This window comes from Glossina fuscipes, unplaced genomic scaffold, assembly GCF_014805625.2.
Source record: "Glossina fuscipes isolate IAEA_lab_2018 unplaced genomic scaffold, Yale_Gfus_2 0, whole genome shotgun sequence".
Taxonomy (NCBI): Eukaryota; Metazoa; Arthropoda; class Insecta; order Diptera; family Glossinidae; genus Glossina; species Glossina fuscipes.
The window spans coordinates 32,401,043-32,427,011 of NW_023998414.1; the positions used below are offsets into that span (position 1 = coordinate 32,401,043).

The window sequence follows — 25,969 nt, forward strand, 5'->3', positions numbered from 1 at the left end:
TTAAATAAAAATTCAAAAATCCGTCTTTATTGCAGGCAGACCTCGACGTTTCGATCAATCTCAAACTACATGATAATTTATGGGGAATAAGAAAAAAAAAAAATTCGAAAAGCCGTTACTTTTTTTTGATTTCTTTTCAATTTAAACAATTTACTGAGTTTGACCGCAATCTTCAATAACGATGCGCTTTGCAGGTCTACCTGATTGACCACCATATGCTTCCATTTTCTTGACCGTCTCTAGACCTTCTATCACTTTACCAAACACAACATGACGATTATCAAGCCAAGATGTCTTTACCGTGGTTATAAAGAATTGCGATCCATTAGTATTGGGACCGGCATTGGCCATTGACAAAATGCCAGGTTCCGTATGCTTCAATATGAAATTCTCATCATCGAATTTATTGCCATAAATTGATTTGCCGCCAGTGCCGTTCTGTGCAGTAAAATCGCCACCTTGACACATAAAATTCGGTATAATGCGATGAAAAACGCAATCCTTGTAACCGAAACCCTTCTCGCCGCTGCACAAAGCCCTGAAATTTTCAGCAGTCTTCGGTACAACGTCGGCACGTAGCTGCAAAATAAATTTACAACAATTTCATAAAACCGCATATAGGAGTTCTGTTAAGCAAATTAATTTATTATTGAAATCCTCGCTCTAACAGCATAACAACAACAACAATAATAATATAATATAACGTATGTTATATACGTTTTATGATCTGAGTATTACTTCAGTTCACCACAATCGATAATAACGATTTTTTTCATTGGACTACCCGCAGCACAACCAAATGATTCCATCTTCTTCACTACATCCATACCCTGTATAACTTGACCAAAAACAACATGTTGACCATCCAGCCATGGTGTCTTAACAGTACATATGAAAAATTGCGAACCATTTGTATTGGGACCTGCATTCGCCATAGAAAGAATGCCCGGCCCAGTATGTTTCAATTTAAAATTTTCATCTTTAAAAGTGATACCATAAATGGATTTTCCACCTGTGCCGTCATGATTAGTGAAATCACCGCCCTGGCACATAAAATTCGGTATGACACGATGAAACGTACAACCCTTATAGCCGAAACCCTTTTTACCCGTGCAGAGAGCTCGAAAGTTCTCTGCCGTTTTTGGTACTACGTCGTTGCGCAGCTAAAAATAAATAAAAGAAAATGAAAGCAACCACACATTTTAAACTTCCCGGTTCGTTCATATATTTTATATTAAATGGTCGAGAGGTATGCAAGAATTACATGTGATGTTTTTATTGAATAATGTTTAATTGAAATGCATTTGCGGATAAACTAAAAAAATAACAAAAAAAAAAAAAAAAATAAAATAAAATCAAACAAAAAACAAACAGAAGGCAAAACTTCGTTCGTTAATCTCCCAATCTCGTCATCCATAGATTCATCTTTTCCATTCACACGGCTCGTCTTTTTCACATTTTGTTTTGTTTTATTTTTGTTTTTTTTTTTTATTTCAATTCACCGCAATCGGCTATAATCACCCTCTTCTTAGTACGGCCCGAATCCGAGCCGAATGTTTCGATTTTCTTAACAATTTGCATACCCTTAACCACTCGGCCAAAAACCACATGCGCATCATTTAACCAATCGGTTTTTCCCGTACAAATGAAAAATTGCGATCCGTTTGTATTGCGGCCGGCATTGGCCATCGAAAGTATACCAGGACCGGTATGCTTGAGTTCAAAATTTTCATCATCAAATTTAGGGCCAAAAATCGATTTACCACCGGTGCCATCGTTATTAGTAAAATCGCCGCCTTGACACATAAATTTTGGAATGACACGATGGAAACAGGATCCCTTGTAACCGTAACCTTTCTCACCTGTACATAAGACACGGAAATTCTCAGCTGTCTTTGGCACTACATCTGAACGCAGCTGCAAAAGCGTTCATTAACGCAAAAAAAAAGGAAGGGGAAAGAGAGAAGAAGAGGGCGTGAAAAGTTAATCAAAAAAAAAAAAGAAATTCGAAATTCGAAATTCAATACAATTAAAGTTGTATAGGTGTGTGTTGTATAGATGTCTGATGATACGTGTTGTTTTGGCGTGGCTTGTTGTTGCTGCTGCTGCTGTCCCTGCAAAAAAAATTACTAAAACACCATTCACTTTTTTCTTTTTTTTTTCTTTTTTTTCTTTTAATATAGAATAGGATAAAGAATTGCTAGAGAATGTCTTTATTTCTATTATTATTTTTTTTTTTTTTTAAATTACGAGAATTTGGAAATTTTACAGTATTTATCTTTTGCTTTATTAATATTTTTGGATATTTTACTGTTCATTTTCCCTTCTTTCCGTTATTTCACTTTTAGAATTGGAAATTAAGAGGAAATCTTATTACTTCCATCGTTTTCAATATCAAGTGCATGATGATTATTTAAATTTAAATGCGCTTTTTCTCTCTTAAAAATATAAACAAAAAAAAAAAAAAAAAAAGAAAAAGAAAAAAACTTGAAATATTAGGGTTTATTTGTTGTTTGTTGTTGTTGTTGTTGTTGTCGTTGCCATTGCTGCTGCATTTGTATATGCTCTGCTTACAGAGCACCGCAATCAGCAACAACAATTTTTTTAGTTGTCTTTCCTGATTGAGTACCATAGGATTCGATTTGTTTGACGACGTCCATGCCATCGACGACTTGGCCGAAAACAACGTGTTTGTTGTCCAACCAGGAAGTCTTAACAGTACAAATAAAAAATTGCGAACCATTGGTATTAGGTCCGGCATTGGCCATAGACAAGATGCCGGCGCCAGTATGCTTCAAAGTGAAATTTTCATCAGCGAATTTGTTGCCATAAATCGATTTGCCGCCGGTGCCATTGTGATTTGTGAAATCGCCGCCCTGGCACATGAAATTGGGAATGACGCGATGGAAGGAGGAGCCTTTATAACCGAAACCTTTTTCACCAGTGCATAGAGCATGGAAGTTCTCAGCGGTTTTGGGCACAACGTCACTACGAAGCTGAAGATTAAAGAAAAGTTTTTTTTTTTTTTTGTTTTTTTTGTTATTTCTTTTAATTTTATTGAACCAGTGTTAAAAAAGTATATTATTATTACACATACTTTGCACCTCAATTCAAAATTGTAGCACACATGCATACACGTACACGCAAACCCACACAGAATTTTATATATTTATATATACACGAATTTCAATTTCAGGAAACACATACTTTTGCATCATGTACACCAATCACCACCATATATATATATGTATATATGTATATAGATTTTTTTATTTTATTGTATGAATCATTAAATATTAAAAAGGCTTTTAGCATGCAATACATTCATTTGAAAATGTACACTTGTGTGTTGTTCTACTGCAATTGACCACAATCGTTAATAATAATTTTCTTTGTTGTCTTTCCTGATTGATTGCCCATTTGTTCCATTTTCTTAACCACATCAATACCTTCTATAACTTTTCCAAAGACGACATGACGGTCATCCAACCAAGCTGTTTTTACCGTACATATGAAAAATTGTGAGCCATTTGTGTTCGGACCCGCATTAGCCATTGACAATATACCGGGACCGGTATGCTTGAGGATAAAATTTTCATCGTCAAATTTACTGCCATATATCGATTTACCCCCAGTGCCATTGTGTGCCGTAAAGTCACCACCTTGGCACATAAATTCTGGTATAATACGATGAAAACTTGATCCCTTATAACCATAACCTTTCTCTCCAGTGCATAATGCTCGAAAGTTTTCCACCGTCTTTGGAACAACATCTGGGCGCAGCTACAACACATAATTGCACAATTTTTAAAACCATGTTATTGTTTATTACCAACTTTACTGGTCAGTTGCAAAGTTACACGTCAAGCACTTAACATATACAAATTTCACTTCATGCATTCTCCTCTCATCACACAAGGCTCGCACATAACAAATCTTACAAACCAAACTCTCAATCATCACTTATGTATATACGTATTAAAATTAATAAAACTTAAAAACAATACAAAAAAAAAAAAATAAATAAATAAATATATAAATAAATAAATATATAAATAAAGAAATAGTTACAATAAAGTAACAGAGGCATTTTATAAACACCAACCGCTACTGCACTACAACAAATTTCATTTTTTATTCGATAGCAAAGACATACACAACAACAAATTGATAATGCTCACGAAGTTAGAACGAAGAGTGCTAACAGTGTGCTCAACCTTTAATGTGACAATCTTTTTATCTCTTTATCGATCCACATGTTCATACAATTATTAATAATCAGCCGAGAAAACGGTTGTGCATCCTTCCCCCTCCCGTTTTCTTGTAATGTTTCAAACCATCCTCTGCTCGGATATCAATGTAAATAATTTCGCTTTTACTCGACCTTGATCTAACATACAAGCAGGGATCGGGATTCGGTTTACGATTCTCGCGCCTATCGAACTTGCATTTTGTATTGATGGTACCCGGATAGCGGCGTTATTTTGCTATATATACATACATCGATGATATCACAAATATTCTCCATACAAATTGCAATCGAGTACCGTCAATCCAAAATGCGATCCTGTCGTCTTTGCCGTCGTTTGTATTGTACAATAATTCAGTAACGAGAAGCCCGTTAATCCGGCCCAGCTCAAAAAATATCGAATTTAGATTCCTTTTAATATGATTTAATTTATGCTTCGAAAATGCAATCCATTTCGTATTCAATATTTCCATACGCAGAATGTACCTATTATTAAACCCTATGTATATATATATATATATATATATCCTTATACAGGCCTTTTTGTCTGCTAGCACTTTAATAAAAGACCGACTCCCCAATGATCATTGATAAATTATATGCTGTATAATATAGTGATGACAATAAACTAATCCAGCTTAGTGTAGTTGCAGCTCAGTGCCGATACAGTATCCCTCTACCCTCCGTCTCTTCTATCCGTTACTATTTGCGAAAAAAAAAGTTTTTCAAACTTTTCATACACTGCGGATATGACTGTACTTACTTGTATTTGTAAGCCTCCGCAAGCAATTTTAATAGATTTAATAAAATTCTTCCTCTCTTTAACACATTCGCGGACGTGAATACGCTGCTATAGCATACATTTTCATTGTGATGCAAAATGCCATGGCATCATCATACTATACAACATTTACACTTGAAAGACAATAATTTTTCATTTAATTTAACATAACCGTCGGCTTTTTTTTTAATTATTGTATTTGCCGAAATATTGATTCAACTGCTTCTTTAGGTTTTTCCATATTATTGCAATTTTTTTTTTTTTTTTTTCTTAAAGCGCTTTTAAATTCATCAATTTCATGCAAACTAGAAAGAGACAGAGAGAGAGAGAGAGGTTTTTCTCATTCCTCATTTTTCTCTTTTATATTGAAATGCTATAGCATTCATGTAATTTCAGTTGAAAAATTTCATTTAGAGATATAATCGTGAATGCTATATAATAGTATGCTATATGATCTTCTAATTACCCTTAGAAAATGTAATTCAATCAGAGATTTTGGATATCACAACTAATTTCAAAAAAAATCTACAATAATTTTTTGCACCTTACTGAAATCCTTATTGTTGGCGAACGTGTTAAAATCACTTAAAAAAAAAAGTGTGCAACAAAAATATTTATAGCAATTCATAATCTCAGCAGATAATATAGTTATGAAACGAACATTGTCGTCATGCCTTTAAAAGGAGAAATGATTGAAATTCTTTTCTATTCGTTGCGAAAAAATAAAGTTTTCAAATGCATTTAAGTAAAGTAATGAAAAGTTTAAGTGAATCATAGGCAAGTATCTCTTTTTTATACAAATGCATTCTAATGACATCATATGGCATTATAACGTAATTTGCATTAATATACAAAATCGATTGCCTGCTATTTTTAATGATATTTTAATGTCCTTTACATGAAAAATTGCCCTCCGGCCAATCGTTCGTCTGGTAGATGCACCACCTATTTAACCAAAAATCGTTGACTGTTATGTTTTTCTTTTATTACATGCATATTCCATGGAGGGTGAGTGCATTAGGAAAACAGAGTTAAGTAGGTTTCAATTACATCGATAGGCTTAATGTGAATAAAACGCTGCCACCATTTCACCATTCACTACTGCAGATTAATTATGTGAGTTCGCGCGTAACGAACACATATATATATATATATATATATATATCTTAAGTATATGAGAAGTTTATGTATCCTTTCGTCGTTAAGAAATTCTTTTGATAAATGTCGAAGACATGCCCCCGCCTACTTTATTATAACAAAGACAAAGAGATTCAAATGCCACACTGGCAAACACTGATCTTAAACGATCATGAGTTCAAAGATACGTTTAAATTTATTGCGTTTGTTTGGGAGGAGGAAGATATGTGGAACAAACTAATTATTAAAATATATTTGGAGATATATATACATATGTATATATATATTTTCGTTTATTATTTTGTAAACGATTTCACACAACCTTACAAACGTTGAAACCAGATTTACATACATGGAACCGTCGAATGTAGTGAATTGATTAAAAAGCAATTTTAAAAACACTTTTAAATAATTAAATTTTGAAATAAATAATAATAAATAATAATAAATAATAATAATAATTAAATTTTGATTAACATACTACACATTCAGCTCGACTCTACTATTTCAGCTCGATGACTCAATGCATATAAATATGACTGAAGTGGCTCAGAGTCGGTTTATACTTACTCGTAACAATTTTCAAGATTGCGACCATAATCAACAAAAAAAAAAAAAAAAAAAAATTAAAACTCTTTTCTCACGTCACGTTTTTTTTCCCCCCTTAAACAATTTGAAATTCTCCTTTCTTCTTCTTCTTCTTCTTTTTTTACGATAAGCATCATCATGTGGTACCTTACGTAGACAGCGTGTGTTATAAATGCCGTACTGAATGCAAATGTATTTGATGTCAACAAGCATTATCTTTTAATCAATTGAGAGAAGAAAGAATGATATTGTTTTAGTAAAAAAAAAAAAAAAAAAACTCTACCGCCGGCATCATACTTCACGCTTTACAAACTCTCGTTTACTAGATCGCATTTGACACGAGGTAGAAGTAGGTAAGGCTATGACATAAAAGAACTCTTTAAAATGCACCTTCTTCTGAACTCATGCATTTTAAAGGTACATCACAAAAACAGATTAAATGAGAGAAATGTATGTTTTTCTTAAAACGGATATTCAACATTTCCCACCGGAAAGTGAGTAAATAAATTGTCACGATTGACTCTTCCCTTCGGTTTTCAGCTATTTCAGTTGGCTTCTTCATAAGCGATGAAGTCAATTTAAAAATTTTGGTCACTAAAATCGAGTATGCTATGCCTTAATATTTACGGATAGACGAGGGTGGCTATACCGTTACAGCATTTTACATTGGTCAAAAGTATATACAATTCCCCAAATTTCTCATGTGATCAAATTTATATGTCGTTAATTCTCTAGCGATAAGTAAAAAATTAGTAGAACTTAGCATTTCGGTATCCAAATCAATCAATGTTACGTGCGCACCACACATTCCTGCTCAATACATGCATACATACATATACATATATACATACATATTTCGTCTCATTTTGTTACTATCGATTTATGCTTGCACACTTTTTAGCAATTTTTTTTTTTTTTTTAACTAACGCTAATAACCTTATGCGGAAAAACCTCTCTTTTGCGATTACGTACTGGACGACACAAAAAAAAAAAAAAAAGTATACCTGCACCATATATTCTTGGGGTGAACAAAAAAATTTGTATAGAAGAAACGTGGACACATAAACTCATGCGCTATACTCAAGGTCACAAATAGTCATTAACATCCGCACGACACATGGCTAGCAATTTTAACATTTGAATCTCTCTTAAATTGGAAATCTCCGCTCAAAATATAACGCTTTGCTTTAATTAGTAAAAAAAATATTTAACTCATTTATCTATCCTTCTCTTTCTTTATGCAAAGCAAAAGAATGTAATGGAAAATTCCAAATGTACGCAAGCGAGAATTTTTAGCTGAACACCTTTAGAGGTTATAGTAAATTATGTTTTTTATACAAAAAAAAAAAAAAAAGAGCGGGAACATTACTGAATGAAATAACGACTCTATGCGAAAGTTGACTGGAAAAATTACCTTAAATAATTCTAAAATTACCAAAAAAAAAAAAAAAAAATCCGGAAACATGAATATGCAGAATCATTCTTCAAAATGTGATTGCTGTATTGCAAGCAAATTGCACTTGAAAGCCACCGAAGTTATAATACGTAAATCTCCTGTTTTCTTTAAAATAACCTTCAGAAAAACAATTATTTTCTCAAGCTTCATATAAGAAAAGTTGAAAAAAAAAAGAAAAAATGTTCTCATGTCTTTCATACATAAACCCAAACACAGCAATACACACCCGGCGTTCATGCACTCCCACATTTAATCATTAAATATATATACATATAGACTTGCGGTGGCGTTGGCCGCTGCCGTCCATTTTACAATTTGTAAGTAGACTGCGGAAAAACGCCAACCAACCTAACCCTACTTTCTAATTTCTCATTGCTGTTTGAAAGCAAAAAAAAAAAATTCTGGAAAAGTTACTACATACCACACACGCTCACGCTCGTTATTTCACTTTACACATTCAAAAAAAAAAAAAATTGTAATCACACAAAATAAAAAAAGCAATTATGTAAAAAAAAAATAAAAAGAAATTTCTCGTCATGCTGAACATTAGAAAATGGGAATGTGTATACTTACTTCCATGACAATGCGTCCCAAGGGTTGACCGTCAGCGGTCATGTCGAAGAACACACGAGGTAAGCCCATTTTTCCTTTACTTGATAAATTGCGTACACTGAGAAATCTGAATTGAAACTGACTCGTTTTAATTGCAGCTAGCGACGAAGCTGGTTTTCTGGCCAAAATGGCGACCGGCTGCGACACTCCAAATGTCATTTGACAGCATCGTGCCAGTGTTGCCCCTAAAAAAGACATTTTTATTGTAATGTTGTACCTTCTAAAGCAGTTCTCCTTATATCGATGAATTAAAACTTCGCGAGGATTTGCGTTGATTTCCTTTTAACGCTGTCCTAAGTTCTGTTAAAACTCTATTAATTGAAAAAAAAATTTCCACGTAACGATTTAGCGGTTTTTTCCTTTTTGGAGATCTTACGTAAAGATTATATGGTTATATTACCAGAGTTTTGTTTTTTACAATTTAAAAACAAATGATGCCAGCTGTTTGAAAAATCGAATTACTATTGAGATTATCTTTAGTGCAAAGATTACGATATATAATGAAATTTATTTGAACGTAAAGAAAGACTTATTATTGATATGAGAAAGTTAATTTTATTCCACCTAAAAAATTGTCAAAAACCATTTTTTATTTATATGCATATATTTGAATATACGAATAAATCCGTCATGAAAATTGAACGTGTTATATAAATTTAATTACTCGCTGGCAACTATTGATCTAAAGTATTCCTGTTTCTAGAAACTGTATTACTTTTCTTCTTTTCCTGATCATTGTGAGATTAACAAATATTATGTGGATGCTAATGAATTTTTGGGGGTTCTCCATCTAGTTACAAAATCGAAATCTTTTTTGGCGGTTTTATTTATGGGCTCTAAACCGCCTAACATTTGAGACGATAAAAATGCTGTTACGTATACGCTTTGACGTTCTTGTAAGTTTGTTGGAATTATTATATTCCGATTCAGTGATTATTGCTTCAAATTTTTTTCGTAATATGATCGTATCTGTGCAAGCACTCAATGGCTTTATTTTCTTGTTAAAAAAATCTTGCTTCTTCAATGTGCACGATCCGCATGTCATTTTGGTACGCATTACTCCTGGCTGACGAAAAATCCGTTACTCGGAAGCTGATTTTAGATGTGTGGGCGGCGAGGATAGTAGTAGATCCAAATCGATTGGACCTCATTAATCATTCTTTTGCACGATATTTACTTGCGAGCTTTTGGCCGAATGAGATGATTTTCACTTCAAATTTTTTTTCATTGCGAATAATACCGAAGCACTTAACACTTAATTTATATAAAAATAGTCGCAAAAGTTTGAAATTATTATTAAAATGCCATATCATATCCAATAAAAGGCTGTAGCTGGTGTTGAGCTTACTAAAAACACTTTAATCGTTTGGTAAATTAATAGCGTTTTTGCAAGACACCTGGCAATCTTAAAGTCGATTATGTGCAAATATATGAAAAAAAAGTAATTCCGTCGAAAAGGAAAAAATATTCAGCATTATCGGCTTAGACTATGAGTTATTTGTTATTCAAATTTATGATTACCGGTTATTCGTTAAAATTTGTTCAACAGTAGTATCAGTTTGTTGGCAAATGTGCTTTAATAGAAAATAAAAAGAAATATTTGAAAGAAGTGTTCGAAGAATAACTTTCAATCGTAAAAATTTGTACATTCTTATAAAAGTTATTTCAAATTGAAGACGTAGGCATACAGGTAAACTTTAACCTTCAATAAGCACTTAAAAAATTGATAGAGAAAAATCGAAGGATTTTTTAAAGAAAAAAGCAAATTAAAAATGCAGCTAATAATGACTAATTTAAAACTTTATTTATAACAAAGGCCAACGAATAATTTCTGCAAAAACTATTTATAGCTTTTAATACAACAATTTTATACATAATGCCGTCTTGCGGTGGGCCCGTTTATCAACCAACGACAGTCTCTTATGAGCCAAGAACGACTGGTAACGGAGTGGGCGGTGGTTTAGGATTTTTGGCTCCTGCCTCTTCGTTAGGTGTTAATTCGCCGCTACGTCTACTCCGTAAACCCCGATCTCAGTTGGCTCTGCTAGTGTTTGCTCTCCTGTCTTTGTCAGCTGGTTTAGCGATGTTGGCCAGCGGTGCTGCTGACTGGGTTGAAAGTCAAGGGTATGTGAAAAGCCAAATTGATAAACCTGTTGGAAATACGAATATAAGTAGTGAGCACGAGACACATTTAGAAGTTATTAATCCCTGTCCGGATATACCATTAGGTATGTTACTGGGCGGTGTTTTTCTAATATGTTTGGGCTTGGTTGGTTTAGGTAAATTTTATTAGAATTTCGTTGAAGGATCATTGCAAATTATTGATGCATTTTTGGCGATTTTAGGCATTTATCTTAAAGTGGCTGATTGGCGTCGCAATTGTGTTTGTCCCTGTTCGTGTTCATTGTTTGATAAAAAGCAATCATTAGCAAGACAATTGCAGTGTCAAAGTGGTAACGGTGGTTGCGGTCAGGGCGTTATGGCTTTGAATCCTTCGACGGATCCTTTAGTCTCGCACACACAATACGCTCCAGTTTCTGAACTACCGTCTTTACGCGCCGAAGACGAGGAACGCCGCAATTTAATGCCCGACAATAAAGATTGGTAGGTACTGACAGCAATACTCATCGACATATGCATGCATACATATATATGGCAAGATGATTTTTGTCGATATTAACAAACAATGTATAATTTTTTTTCATTTCTCTTTCGTCATATTAGCCTTAGTAGTGCTGAAGAATCAGATCGTATGCTTGAGCCAGATCCAAGAATTGTTTTACGTCCTATGGGTCGTGTTGAGGATGCTTAAATCTCGAAAATTTACGAAATATTTCAAACAGCGCGAGCATTCAATTAATATATGAATCAAATATCAATAAGAGACAACTTAACTTAACAAGTATGATTAAATAAGACGGGCAAATAGGTTTTACTTTAATAAAAAAAAAAAAAAAATCAACACCAATTAATGCAATTAAGAAAATATCTTGTGTAAAATAATATTATAAAAATCGCACTTTTTTAGTTTTATTTAAATTATAACGAATTTACGTGTAAAACGGCGTACATATGCTAAAAAAAAAAAATTAGCATTTCTTAGAAAATACGAAACAAAACGAATACGCGAAAATATTTATTTATTTTTTTTTTTTTTTGCTCTTAGACGATAAAATCGTAGTTAATAAAAAATAATTGTAATTGTGGATTCAATATGGAGAATTCATTTAAATGTTGTACTTATATAAATCACAAGCAATATGTATCACAAATAAAATTCATCATATATATTTATATTTAAATTCTGTACTTACTATTTAAGTTATTAACGCATTCTTGTCTAAGCGCTAACTTCTTTTTAGCAATTTCCAAAATAATTACGTTGATTATTTATTTAAATAATACTCAGCTTTTAATCACATAAGTTTTTTTTTTTTTTTATTATAAAATTTTAATTGTAATGATAAATCAATAATCGGAAAATTGATGCGTTCACTTCATTTAGCTTGCAGTTTGTTAGTCAAGCGCAAGTTGCTTGCAGATTGACAAGCTGGCGTAGATAGTTGCAAAAGATCTGCTACGAACATACAAAACGATATGTAATCAAGCAAAATTTCATTGGAAATGCATAAAAAAATGAGGATGCATTGAGAGTCGTAATTAGCTGCGTGGAATGCCGCGTGAATACAGTTAAGTGAAACGATGCAATTACATATGCATTTGCATCTATAAGACAACATACACAATATTGATAAAAATTATAGCTCATCATATTTTGTTCAATCGTTGCTTGAACGAATCGGAGAAATAATATAAGAATTGACAATTCTGATGATCTATTAAGGATTTCATAGATAATGGAATGGTCTGCGACCAAGTCTTTTTTTTTTCTTTTTTTTTTAATTAAACGACTAAGCAATATTATGTTAAGTAATTTGCCGCAGTTGCTTCAATATCTTCTTCATTTATTTCTATTAAAAATTTTATACATAATTTTTCAAAAGTATATAAAAATTCTTTGGATTTTAACATATGACCAAGAGTCAAACATTTTGAAAATGTATTGCAATTCAATTTTAAGTTTGGCCTTAAAAAGGGAAATTTCAATTATTGATTTAGTTACCACAATACCAAAAATAGACCATTCCCATAAATTGTGACGTTCCAATTGGCTAGCAAAACATGTATGCAATTGCGCTTCACTCAGCTCAGAACAATGATGATTGTAGCCAACTTAAAAGAAGGAGCAATAATTCAAATAAATAAAAATTTATAATCGAATAGATAAACATACCACGATAATTGTATGGCCCTTTGGGCAGCCGCCTGCAAGTATATATCAATATTTCAATTTTCATTTCGAGTATTAATAAAAGCTGAATTTTGGTTTTTCCGCTTGTACAATAAAATCAAAAATAATAATTTGTATTGACTAAATGCCATTTCAATTTTGAAAGCTTTGATGGCCAGCCGACAACGTCGTCTTAATTTGATTCAACAGCGTGTCAATCATAAGCGGGCAATTTATTTGGAGCATCTAATACTTCCACGGTTTTCGGTGGTACTAACACCTCCTAGAGACGCTGTAATAGATTTGCACACAGAGCATGCATACAGAACAGAGACGTAATTATCATACAAAACTTTTGAGAATAAATACAAACACAATCAGAATCAGCAAATTTCTTGTGTACTTCTTTCTTGTGTTTTTCTTTGCATTTATCGAAAGTTGGGACATTTTTATTATTCATGTATATAAACATGTATACAATTGCATTGTCTGAGATATTTTTCATGGTAGAGGATATGTACGAAGTATGAATTAGTTTCCATGTAGGGGATATTTGGTCACGTGTGATGGATGTCTTTTACGGGAATTGATTTCAGCTTGTCATTTAGGACAAAACATTTTACAAATGCGAACCTTTCTAATCCATATCGAAAATGGAGATCCATATTAGAAATGTTGCTGAACGTACGAATACCAAACGCTATTGTTCTCATCTGGATAAAAGTCTATAAATCTCATTTAGGCTTTTTAAGAAAGACTTTCAAAAAAGAGTTATTCGAAGGACGAATGGAAAAACTGAAATTTATTCCAACTTCACCAAGATGGTAAATACCTAAGATGAATCGCGCTTTTCAAGAGAATGTAAAGCTGCAAGCAATAAAACGTTTCTATACCACGACCCGCAGAGAAGATTCATCAACCAAAAAAGCAGTTATTGCTTTTTGAACAGATTCGCTTGATGCAATCTGACAACGATAGGACGGACATTGCACAATGAAGGCTCATTCCTTTGAATTAATTTGATTAGGTTCATGATGTCTAGTGTTTTTGTGAACGGCAGATCAAGCCTGAAGGTAGGATCTAATTTTATTTTTTTGCAAGGGTAAAATAAAGTTTATAATCAAATTATTAATCACGTCTATATAAATCAAGGAAGGTACTCAGTTGTAAATAAATCGTTTCTTGAAAGTGCGAGTTTTTTGCATTTCATCATATTTAATGTTATTGAATAAATTTAAGATACTTTATGTAAACAAATTTTTAAATTGTGATAGGAATTGGAATTTACGAATGACGACAGTCTTACGGTCTCCAATGACTGGGTTAACGGTTATTTGATGCAACAGGATCTTCGCTAGAAAGGAAATAATAAAAACGCACTCTAAACGGTCGTTACAGAAGTACAAACTCAACCATTTCATTAGGTATGAAGCGAAGCCAGACAACCGCATCTGGAGTCAATCCGTACACCTTTTGGAAAAACCTTGAAATGTGGCGTGCGGCTGCTAATTGATTTACATAGAGATAGACAATTTGCTAAAATTTTGCAAAAATTATGTGAGCTCCTCAATAATTAGGCAATGGCTCGGTAATGCAATTTTTACAAGATAGAATAAGAAAGCTCCTCTTCTTCCAACTATTAACAATTAAAAATTCTTATTATATAACGTCAGACAATTTATCGGCACACGATTTGAGAATGCAATGACGGAATGTAATGAAGACTTGGCGACCAAATGCGATTAGTAATATTAGATCTTACAACATTTCACCCTCAGAGATGACCGATTTATAAGAGTGTTTTTTTGGATCAGTTGCAAAGATGCAAAACAATCGCTTGCAGCACTTGTTCTTGTAAAGTTTTTTTTTATTCCGTTATTGTATCCAGCATGCACTCATGAACTGCGAAGAGGAGTTTACCTAATTGAAAGGGATACAAAAATGACTGTGTTTAACAACGCAAAGATAATAAACAAATTCACTTTTATATTGGAAGGAAAAACCAAAGAAATTCCTTTCCGAATAATCTAAGACTTACTATTGATTTATGTGATAGATTTCACCTATCTATCGTTACGATCGTGGGAGTCTTAAAAATCAGAGAAAATTCGAAATATATATATGTACGTCTTTACCGGAATAAAAATCTTAAAAAGCAGAATAAAAGTCAGGGATGGGCATCGCTTCTTATAGAAACAATATATAAGAAGAAAAAGAATAATAATAATAATAACTTAATTGAAATTCACAAGCAAGATGAAAAATAAAAACGCGTTAATTTGAGACGAGTTTTCAAAAACCTTCTTTTTTTTTATTTGGGTGTTTTGCAACAACATCATGAAATGACACTTCATTTAGCTTTTGAAACTCATAAATCTTAAGTTTTAAGTTAATTTTAGTTATGTTTACTGTTTATTTGAATTTTGTGAAAGAGAAAAATTACGGTGTATATGTATATGAATGGTGCAATAGCTTGCCCCTTTTTTGTTTAACATTTCCTTTATAAAATTTATGCAAATATTCGTCAAGTCTACTTGGAATCTTTAGATTTTGTTGCTGTGGCCGCAGCAGAGACGGTAATGTTATCCTTTTTCGAACCGTTTGGTGTCTTTGCATCGGCAGTTTTCTTCGCGACTTTCTCCGCGCCTTTCGCGGCCGCCGCAACGGGAACAAATGAAGTTTCTTTCTCCTTTACAATTTTGTCTTTATCTTTGTCATCTTTCGATTTTTCTTTCTCTTTATTTTTTTCCTTATCCTTTTCTTTATTGTTCTCGGTTTCCTTATCCTTTTCCTTTTCCTTCTCTTTCTCCTTCTCTTTTTCTTTTGACTTTTCTTTGTCTTTATCCTTATTATCTTTTTCTTTATCCTTATCCTTATCAGTATCTTTGTCCTTTGAGCTAATATTTTAATTAATAATAAGTTAATATCAATTATTGTCTTTAATTAACAAAACAAAACAAATTCTCTTACTTTTCTGGTTTTTGTTCCTTTTCCCTAACGAAATAGGGTGTTACACGATTATATATATACGATAATGTGGCATTTTGGTCACGGAATTTGCGCTATATTAATTAATTTATCGAAAAAAAAAAAAAAAAAAAAATTAATTAATTTTTTTTTGTATTCTGTGCATATTATAAAATAAAAAAAAACATCATACGTACATTTACTGCATTTAAATCTTGATTTGTTTCATTTAATTTACGTGTAAGACTTTTAACTTCCGATTGCAAGTCCTTGACTTTACCGTTCGACTTGTGATGATCCTTCTGTAGATCGTTATGCTGCTTCAATAAATCGTTGTGTAGTTTCTCTAAATCCGAGTAATTTTTTTCAGTGCGTTTAATTTGATCGACCAATTTACCCACATGTATGACAGCACCATGATAATTAATCAGTCCTTTAGCCACAATATAAGAAAAATAAAAAAAATAAAAAAAAAAGGAAAATCAAAAATTTGAAATAATTTTTCTGTGCCTCATGCTAACAGCAATAACAGCATTGTCATGATTGCACTCAAGTTACGCAAGGAAGAAAATTAATTTCACACCTTATGGATAATCAGTTTTTCGTATATATATATTTTTCCTTTTAGATTCCCTCCCATATGTTACGCAAAATTTAACCTGAATTGAACTATGCGCAGATATAACTTTGATTATTCAAATTTTTATAATTATTATCGAAAGGTCATCAAACTTTCTACTTGAGTTTTATAAGCTACCAATCAAAAATTGTTACTAAATTTAATTTGATATGACAAAGCCCTTAATCTAAACGAAATAGTTTCTATTCGTTAGGAATTTTTAGCTTTTAAAAAATTTTATTAAAACTCATTACCATCTCTATCCTCTTCGATATCATGTTCGAGTTCTTCATCTTCTTCAACGTACTGATCGGATTGGGTAAATATATGTTCATAAAACCAATTTCCTGCAGCTATACGTTGCAATTCTTCTTCCGGTAAATCGTCATTATCTTCAATCGTTGGTACTGTGTCTAACGTTTCCTCTTTATCGGTAAGTTTTCTATATATGAAAAGAAATTAATGGAAATTAATTTAAAACAAAAAAAAAAAACAAAGCGTTTAAGTTTTTTTCAAAATAATCCTACCGATAATAAATTGCTTGGCGTGTGGCCAATTTGCCTAAAACTTTTTTAATTTGCGATCGGGACAGATTCAAGCCCAATATGGCGAAAAGATCCTCTAAATCAGTTTCGAATATGTAACCGCAATGAGTTGTATCGAAATAGATAAATGACAATAATAACTGAGGCTTTACGACAACAACTTTCTTTTCCTCCTTTGGCAATTCCTTCTCTTTACCATTTGTTGATGTGCTAACGCTTAATTTTCTTTTACGTGACTCGGATTTCATCGATTGCGTATCTTCCTCACGATCTTTACTAGATTTCTCTTCTTTAATGCTGTTTTTCCCTCCGCTTGTCACGTTATTTGTTTTCACTTGGTCACCAGCACCGCCGCCATCTTTAATCGATTCCTTTATTTTTTCTTCCTTAACTTTATCGTCCGTATTAATTTCAGTTTCCATTTTCTCCTCCTGCGATTTTTCAGTATTCAATTCATTATGAGTTTCTTTGAAAAGATATATTTCTTTATAAATATTAAAACCAAAGTCGCGCATTAACATCTCATTGAACAGTTCGGCAAACAAAGAAACCTGCAAGAGAATGTCAAATGTCAATTTTTAATTAAATGCGAACATAAACGCAACGATTCTAAAACGAACCTCAAAGAATCTTTCCTTCGTATCTTCGGGATGATAATCCAATAAAACTGACAATGACATGACGGCACAATCAAATTTTCCCCCTTTGGCATTTTTATTGGGATGTACTATGATATGAGGACTATTTGGTAGAGTGTAGCGTCTAGTTAATTGAGCCTTTTCTTTTTCGTCCATTTCCTTCGGGGACGCATCCTGAAATTATGATTTTTTTTTTATTTATTTTTATTTTTATTCTTTTTAATTGCTTTCAGTAAAATAAATAAATGAATAAATAAAAAACTGGAATAGAGCAGACAGCATAACATCTAGTCTATGCTATGTTAGTATTTGAATTTTTCTTTTTTTTTTTTTTGTCTTTCGTTCTAAAAATTTCTTCTTTTTCCTTTTTTTTTTTTTTTTTTTTTTGGTTCGAAAATGTTACAATAAAAGTCCGTGAAATATTTGGATGTAGTTTAGTTTAGTTATTTACCTCAGGATTTTTGCTAGCATCATATTCATCGAGTATGACAATATCGCTCATTTCAAAATCCATGTCAGCCCATTCTTCTTGTTCCTCGTTGTTATCTTTTTCATTATTTTGATTTTCACCGTTAGTGCTATTTTTCTCCTTTTTAACTTTTGCTGGCTCTTTCGTTTTTTTGACTTTTTCCTTCTCATTTGACTTGGTTTTGTTACCTTCTTCCTTCGCTTTTACTTCGCCGGCATTGTTAGTCGTATCGACTTCCATTTTATCATCATTCTCACATTCGTCGTCTTTTTCTTTTTTTGGTTTAATATCTTTAGATTCCGCATTTTTATATATTTGTTTACTCTGCTTTTTAGCTTTGAGTTCTTCGGCTTTTTCGTTATTTAATGCTTTAGCCAAACGGGCCATTACAACATTCCGCACACCTAAAAATGAAAATTATACGAATTAAGAAATGCAGCTTACTATTCTTCGTCTACGACGCCGTCATACGAAGAAAGATAAAGGCCGTCTCATCGGAAAAACTCATTTATTTAAATTGAAAAATACCAAAGCATTTTCTCAGACTTGACTTGAACGCAAATATAACAAAAATTAGATACTATCGTAATAGGTTGGTGGTAAAGTTCTTTCATATTTTATTCATGTACTTTGCTTTAACACAAATCCGAAAGAGATTTAATGTGATCTCCAATACTCGTATGATGAATGCCTAACACTTTTGCAATTTCTCGACTTGTTAATGTTGTTCGATTATTTTCCAACATGGATCGCAAAACATCATTATCGATCGATCACTTTCTTGGTGGTTCAGTTGCTCGGAACGAAATTTACTAAACCATCAAACATCTGACAAGTAATCCCCAAATCCACGGTAAATACATTTTTACAGTGTCATATATGCGCATTATCTACTGACATGTTTTTCATTTCATTTATATCACAAGTAAATGATGAAAGGTAAAAAAGCCTCCTTTTATATTATACAGCAGCTAAAAAAACAAAAAAAAAACAAAAAACATCCCAATGACTCACTAGCCAGATGTTTTTTTTTATTTATAAGAAAAATTACCTGCGTATTTAACATACGACAAAACTTTCCTTCTAACCTAATATATATATATATATATCTAAATTAATTTTATATACAATATAAATAATATATATATATATTACTAAATTAATTTTATTTTTGAAAACAGAGATAGTCGCAGATTATGTGAGATTGTGGTCGTGGGCGATTTGATCGAATTGTTTTTTAATTTTCTTCTTGCCGATTTTAAGGCCGATAGCTTCATTTTTGCGACCAGGGGAGTGTTTACCACGAACATTACACCTGATCAAGAATATATATATATATAGTTTATGGGATATCTGTAGCTTTCTTTCTGGGTGTTGCAGATATTTTCACAAAACGAATATACTCGTCATCTTTCGGTAATGGGTATAAACAAATTTCTCCTTCTATTCTTTTATCGAAAATCGACTTTAAAAATTTGAATTTGAATTGAAGGTAACAATTTATTGCATAAGGATTTTTATTTTTGCATATTTCAAATTTTATTAATATACGACAGAAAACGACGATTTATTATAAAACATATATATGTGTGAAGAGGATATTACAACCTGGATGGGAAACCTTCCAGACTTATCCGGAAGCCATGTAAAAATGCATTACAAAATTGATCATGATAAAATAACTAACACATTCACAATCAATTTGGAATTGAATTGGCGATATTCATCGCAAAAATAGTTTTGATTGATTAATTGAACCGATTGCAAGCAATAAAATACTTTGTCATTTTCCACATATTTGCATGGACTTGGCAGTAAGATCTAGATCAGGAGTTTTTCCTAATGTCAACGTTTATGTCAAAATTTCAAATTCCTTATTCTAATTAATTCAATAATTAAATCTTAAATTAAACGATTTTATATAAAAATTAAATTGCACTTGAACTGAGGATAGTTAATATTTTCTTTAATGGTGGAGAGAGCTATCCGAGGGTGCTTGTTCGATTTTTTTCGCAAAAATCATTTACGATGCATTTTTTGTTTTCCTTTTTCCCATTTTATCGTTTAAATGGGAAAATGCTTGGCATAAAAACTTACCCTTATCTGATAAATTACGCGCCAATAGCTCGTCACGTATCTCCTGAACTTTCATGCTTTTTAAATCCAATAACGTATAATGTGTAGGTTCGGGAGCTGGCTCTTCCTGTAATGATAACAAATATATTAGTATAAACTAGAATCGCTATTATAGTCACAACACATCTATTTAAATCAAAAATTCTTATATAGTTGAATATATCTTTTTGTAATAAAGAGAAGCTGCCTTTAAGAATAGCTGAGTAAGCGAAGTGACGAGTTAAAGAAGAAGCGGTTTCTAGACAACACAAAACATACTTATGCGAATGTTTCGTGTGTATAAGAACAGCTTGTAAAGAATTATTAGAGCATAGATTCTAAATTTAATGACTTAAGAAAAGGCAGCCTTTTTGAGAAGTATATGAAGGAGAATGATTAGATTTTCGAAAGTGACAACTGACTGTCTTCTGAATGACAATTCAGAGCTCAATATTAAGGATTTTGGAATAATATTTATGTACATATATATATATATATATATATATATACGTGCATATGTATATATACGTATACAAATATATCTATTATATATAGATATATATATATATATATACATATATATATTTACATATATTGGACCTAATTGATAAGTGGTACTTAGCATCATCTATAAAAAAAAAAAAAAGAGATAAATTTAAACACTAAAACTTAGAGATATTTAGCATATGTATATATAAAGATTAGCCTGAGTGTGCCTTTTCTTTTATGATTAACACATCACCGGCTTGGTAAGTTACATTTTCTTCAACCGCCTCCGTAGCAGCACCGGTGTCCGAGGAGATAGCAGCAGCAGCCTCGTCATTGTTAGAATCAGCCTCATCCATGGTAAATTCTGTTGCAGATGTTATTTCTTCTTCTTGATTAGCGACTGAAATGGTTGCACTTTCATTACCATCATCACCCTCAGCAACCTTTTCAGCCAACGTTGATTTTTCACCAGCAGCCATAGATTTCGAATCCTCCTCTGACGTTGCGGCAGTAATGGCTTTATTAGCGGCAGCGGTGCGACGAGCAATTGCATTCTCCACAGCAGCCTTATAGGTTTGTGTAAGATTTTGCCAATCGCTGATGCTGGGCATGCACGAGTGAACGTCGGGCAGAAAAATAACAACTGTCTCAACACGTGGAGGACCATCTTTCTCCATATTCTTATACTCGGTGCGATGATAATAAAGTTCCAAAAAGCGATACCTAGCACACAGCAGAGTACAAATGTTGAATTGCATAAATACAAACAACGTTGATCAGACCAGTGTACATCAACGTGAGACGACCAGACCACCAACACCAAATTAAACCAACATTTTCGATGAATACCCACGTATGTGTTCAATGACAAAGAACAAGATATGAATGAGATGTTAAAACATACATATCAGCGTAAATATTTGGGTTGACATCGATTAGCGCCAAGCGATCCAAGAAATCCATTCATCCATCCGTCCGATATCATTCAGTCACATCGTTGAAGGGTTTTTTATTTAGTTGGTTTTGTGTATTCAAATTTTTATATATTTTTTGGTATATATTTTTTTGTATGTTACCACCACCAACATCATTGGGAAGAAACAAATGTGGTGATGTTAGTTTATTGGGTTTATTTTGGTTTTTTTTATATTTGGTCGCGTATACGAACATGGAAAAAGAAAGAAAACAAATCATAAGGATTGTGACAAAAACCAAGTACTTATTTTTTTTTTTGTTTTAAGCTTATATTTCGAAAAATTATTAAATTTCAGAGAATTGGCTGAAAAAATCAAGAAATGTTTAGGTTTGTTGTGGTTGTTGTCAGATTAACCTACGACTATTATATATATATATATATATATATAAAAAAAAAAAAAAAAAAAAATAATAATAATTCTCCGCATCATATCATGGTGTCGTCGTATGCAACACCATGCCACAATTTTTGGGGTATTGCTAAAGGCTTATCTAAAATTCTTTAGTAATACCTCACGAAAAACAGGCATGAATAAATTCCTGAATTGTAATGTTTGAGAAGAACACACATATACACTGTTTCATTTCATTCAGCGTAATTTTATACGTCTACATACCATTGTGTGCAATTGGATAAATCAACGCCAGTTAGCGCCTTACAAGTACGTATAGCTGTCCGTATTAATACAGCCGGATCTTTATCAGGATTTTCACCATCGAGAGATGGACTCCAAGGTCCCCCAATTGCCATTGGCTCATTGCGACCTCGAACACCAACTAAAAAGCTGATTAAACGAGATGGATGCACAGCGTGATGATCGACATCATCATCATCTTTTTCAAAGCACTTTTCATACAATTCGGCAATAGTTGGCAAAGACAATAACATCACTTTAGCTGAGTATAAATAGTTCGCATCGCTCGGTTCTAAAAGTTCCGATTTTTGCTCAAACGGCGTTTCAACAAGTTTGTGCATTATATGAAATTGGCATGGACGCCGCATTGAAAAAGGATTATCAAGGGCAAATGTTTGCGGCCATTTAATGTTAGCGTGGAAAAAATCTGACGGTATGTACAAAGTTGAATAGCGCTGACGCAATTTCTGTACATCGGCGGATTTGCTAAAAACAAACATACGAAATATGTGAGAAAATAGTTGCATAAAAAGTTCTTTAAAAAAAAAAAAAAAAAAATTTTTTTTTGAAATATTAATAAAAAAAACTCAAAAAACCAAGAAAACTATATTCACTTGAATGAATACGCGAAAATCGCAAACTTGAATCACTGTAATCATCTTTCCCGATATATTAAATATATTTTCAATTTCAATGATCTTTCTAATTCAATCAAGAATATGTAAACGCAGTCAAAGTTTTCTATTACAAATTTATTGGCGAGTATTTTGTGTTTCTTACCTTACCGTAGAAACCATCAGTAAGTATATGGTTCCGTTCTTATAATTTTTTCGATTTTTTCAATCTTAATAGTTAAATTATATATTATTTTTCAAGCCAGATTCGAGGGTCCGTTGTTCTCACAACCATTTCATACTATCCAAGCACTCTGAAATATATTTGGGATACGACGAAAAAAATCGAACATATCTTTTACCATTTTTAGATCAACTGACAGGTCCACAATTAACACTTCAATTAACTAAATTTAAAATAATGGCTTAAGGTAGTGATTATAAAGGCCTAGCTCCTGCCTTATAAACATTGAGATGTTTTTAAACCAAAACAAGTAAGAAAATTATATTCGGTCGTGACCAAATGTTCTATACCCATTAACGTTATCTTAAAGAAAAAAAAGAAAGAAAAAGAAAAAAAGGAAGAAGAACTTCATTTTCATACTCTACAAAATTGCTTCGTGGATTCTGTTTCTTTACGTTGCCTTTGACCGGTATGCGTCATTTTCAAATTTTTTTGCAAATTTGTATACGATATCTCGTTTTTTGCGAACGGGACAATGCTTAGCACAGCTACTACACAGTTGGGCAGACGGACATACGAACATGATTAGGTGCATTTCGAGTCTAAAATTAGCCAAGAATTTATATGTTTTTTGGGGGGTTTTTGAGCATTACTTCTGGACGTTCTATAGGTGTAAAAAAAAAAATTCCATTTTGATAAACTACAATATTGGGCAGAAGTGACATATTTTTTCATTTTTGTAAAAGTACGACAACGTCGCCCATAGAATATACGTTCGAATTCTTGTAGATTAATCTGCTGTAGTTTATGAGGGATAACCACAAAACCAATTTTTTACTCGTTTTAAAAAACAAACGTGCTTTCAATTTACTTCGGCACTGTATACGCGTCCTTCAACCCTCAAGAACCTCAAATGTTTCTGCCAAATTAAAAGATTACAGACAGACGATGCAAACGCTTTGACAAAACGAATATATCCATGTCTCGGTGATGGTTATAATAAGTGCAACACGAGATCTGATGAAATTTAGAAATGTTATCATATATGATTTATCCACAGAGTTGGTATAGTAAGATGATCGAATATTTATTACACAAACAACTCTAATGGGCGCAATTGTAATTTTTAGATTTCTAACAATTGAGGTTGAATCCATAGGTTAATTTAACTGAATCTAACGAAAGTAAAGCGACTAGACCAAGACATGGTTTGTTACTCCAAAAAGTAAAAGGTGTTTAATCGATTGTAATGTTTTTCATTAATTGATAAAACATATGCTTGCTTTACTTTCAATAGGAAACGTGCACTTTGCAAATTTAAGATAGCAGCTGAGATGGGTATTGCAAAGAAATAAATGGAAAATGTATCATTAATACACGCCTGAGTTCAACTTACTAGGCCAACTGAAATTTGGGTATCTGCACCATATAGCGACGAATAGGGCGATTACGTCTTCCTTTAGTTACCAAACGCTGATGATCTCTTTCACGTGTACGTTCATTTTCTCTTTCCCTCTCTTCACGTTCACGCCTAGTAGAGTCATGACGTTCACGTTCTCTTTCTCCACGTCCAGTCGCAACAGCTGCGGCGCTTCTACCTTCAATACCGGTGCGAGCACCAACACGTTCACGACTTCGTTCTTCGCGACGACGTTTGCGTTCGTGTTCATCCTGCAATTCCATGCATATTTAAATTTATGTGTGAGTTTTCTTTCTGTTCTTTACTTCAATAAAAAAAATATCCTTTTATTATTTCTTTTACATACCTCATCTCTTTCCCTGGAACGGCGAGGACGATCCCGTTCTCTTTCGCGACGTTCCCTTTCATGTCGGCTATGACGATCTGCGCCACCACGAATCGGTGATATGCCTCGTTTCGGTGAATTATGTCTACCCAATGGACCACCACGTTGGTAATCATTGGCCGATATGGAATTGTAGCCTTTACCCGAACCCATCAATGGCTGCGGTTGATGTTGCATTAGTTGTATGCGTGTAGCGTTCCATTTAAATTGCCCAGTATTTGAATAAGTAGCCTCAAATATTACACGATCGCCTAATTTTGGTTCTGGGCCCTTGCAAACGTTGCGATAGAAGAATACTTCATCATTGACTAAGCCGCATTCATTATTGATTTTTGTCACTGTGCCAATGGAGTTGTAATGCTGTGCTTGCCCGCCGCCACCACCACTTCCACCACCTGTACCTTGTTGAAATGCAACCGGATTTAAACCGGTTCTGGGTTGCGGATATGATACTGATCCACCGCCACCTGACGGAAACATATTGCCACCAGAAGCCATACCGCCGCCGCCAAAGGCAGCCATGTTATTTTGTTGCGGCGCTTGCATAAACATTTGCGGCGGACCCTGATGGAAGGCACCACCCTGAGGATGTCCTTGCATTACATTGCGTTGCCAAGGCGCACTCGATTGTCCAGCAAACGACATTTTCTATGTATTTTTTTACAGTTTTATTGCTGTTTTAAATCTTTAAAAGCTTTTACAATTTTTTCTTTGAATGAGAAGAAAAAATGCCGACCACCTCACATAAAATATTGCCACTGTAAAAGGTCAGTGATGAGTAGAGTTGCCGAGCTCCTGCC

The 25,969-nt window shown here is 33.1% G+C and overlaps 6 protein-coding genes across 7 annotated transcripts; 1 reads left to right on the forward strand and 5 right to left on the reverse strand.

The window, feature by feature from the left end:
- Window positions 1–588, reverse strand: LOC119644715 (peptidyl-prolyl cis-trans isomerase-like). Its single transcript, XM_038044433.1, has one exon. It carries the CDS (start codon window positions 466–468, stop codon window positions 151–153), a length of 318 nt encoding a protein of 105 aa, XP_037900361.1. The 5' UTR covers window positions 469–588; the 3' UTR covers window positions 1–150.
- A 129-nt stretch (window positions 589–717) lies between these two features.
- LOC119644716 (peptidyl-prolyl cis-trans isomerase F, mitochondrial-like) lies at window positions 718–1,479 on the reverse strand. The gene has a single exon (XM_038044435.1). The coding sequence runs from the start codon at window positions 1,050–1,052 to the stop codon at window positions 735–737; it is 318 nt and encodes a 105-aa protein (XP_037900363.1). The 5' UTR covers window positions 1,053–1,479; the 3' UTR covers window positions 718–734.
- Window position 1,480: 1 nt separating this feature from the next.
- LOC119644714 (peptidyl-prolyl cis-trans isomerase A-like) lies at window positions 1,481–2,460 on the reverse strand. Its single transcript, XM_038044432.1, has one exon. The coding sequence runs from the start codon at window positions 1,804–1,806 to the stop codon at window positions 1,489–1,491; it is 318 nt and encodes a 105-aa protein (XP_037900360.1). The 5' UTR covers window positions 1,807–2,460; the 3' UTR covers window positions 1,481–1,488.
- Window positions 2,461–2,467: 7 nt separating this feature from the next.
- On the reverse strand, window positions 2,468–9,231 carry LOC119644713 (peptidyl-prolyl cis-trans isomerase-like). Of its 2 annotated transcripts, none has more exons than XM_038044430.1 (2): window positions 8,785–9,181; window positions 2,468–2,996 (listed from the first exon to the last, which is right to left on the reverse strand). In XM_038044430.1, the coding sequence occupies exons 1-2, from the start codon at window positions 9,019–9,021 to the stop codon at window positions 2,571–2,573; spliced, it is 663 nt and encodes a 220-aa protein (XP_037900358.1). In that variant the 5' UTR covers window positions 9,022–9,181; the 3' UTR covers window positions 2,468–2,570. The 2 variants fall into 2 exon arrangements, with proteins under 2 accessions (XP_037900358.1, XP_037900359.1); XM_038044431.1 differs by lacking the exon at window positions 2,468–2,996 and adding an exon at window positions 3,053–3,783 and having other exon boundaries at window positions 8,785–9,231.
- A 1,117-nt stretch (window positions 9,232–10,348) lies between these two features.
- Window positions 10,349–12,225, forward strand: LOC119635607. Its single transcript, XM_038030490.1, has 4 exons — window positions 10,349–10,513; window positions 10,674–11,102; window positions 11,169–11,427; window positions 11,548–12,225. The coding sequence occupies exons 2-4, from the start codon at window positions 10,700–10,702 to the stop codon at window positions 11,633–11,635; spliced, it is 750 nt and encodes a 249-aa protein (XP_037886418.1). The 5' UTR covers window positions 10,349–10,513; window positions 10,674–10,699; the 3' UTR covers window positions 11,636–12,225.
- Window positions 12,226–15,560: 3,335 nt separating this feature from the next.
- On the reverse strand, window positions 15,561–25,884 carry LOC119638563 (cell division cycle and apoptosis regulator protein 1-like). Its single transcript, XM_038035434.1, has 12 exons — window positions 25,131–25,884; window positions 24,761–25,035; window positions 22,549–23,052; window positions 21,226–21,679; window positions 20,450–20,555; window positions 18,335–18,756; window positions 17,866–18,057; window positions 17,228–17,796; window positions 16,955–17,142; window positions 16,279–16,514; window positions 16,085–16,176; window positions 15,561–16,011 (listed from the first exon to the last, which is right to left on the reverse strand). The coding sequence occupies exons 1-12, from the start codon at window positions 25,812–25,814 to the stop codon at window positions 15,645–15,647; spliced, it is 4,089 nt and encodes a 1,362-aa protein (XP_037891362.1). The 5' UTR covers window positions 25,815–25,884; the 3' UTR covers window positions 15,561–15,644.
- Between the last annotated feature and the right edge of the window lie 85 nt (window positions 25,885–25,969).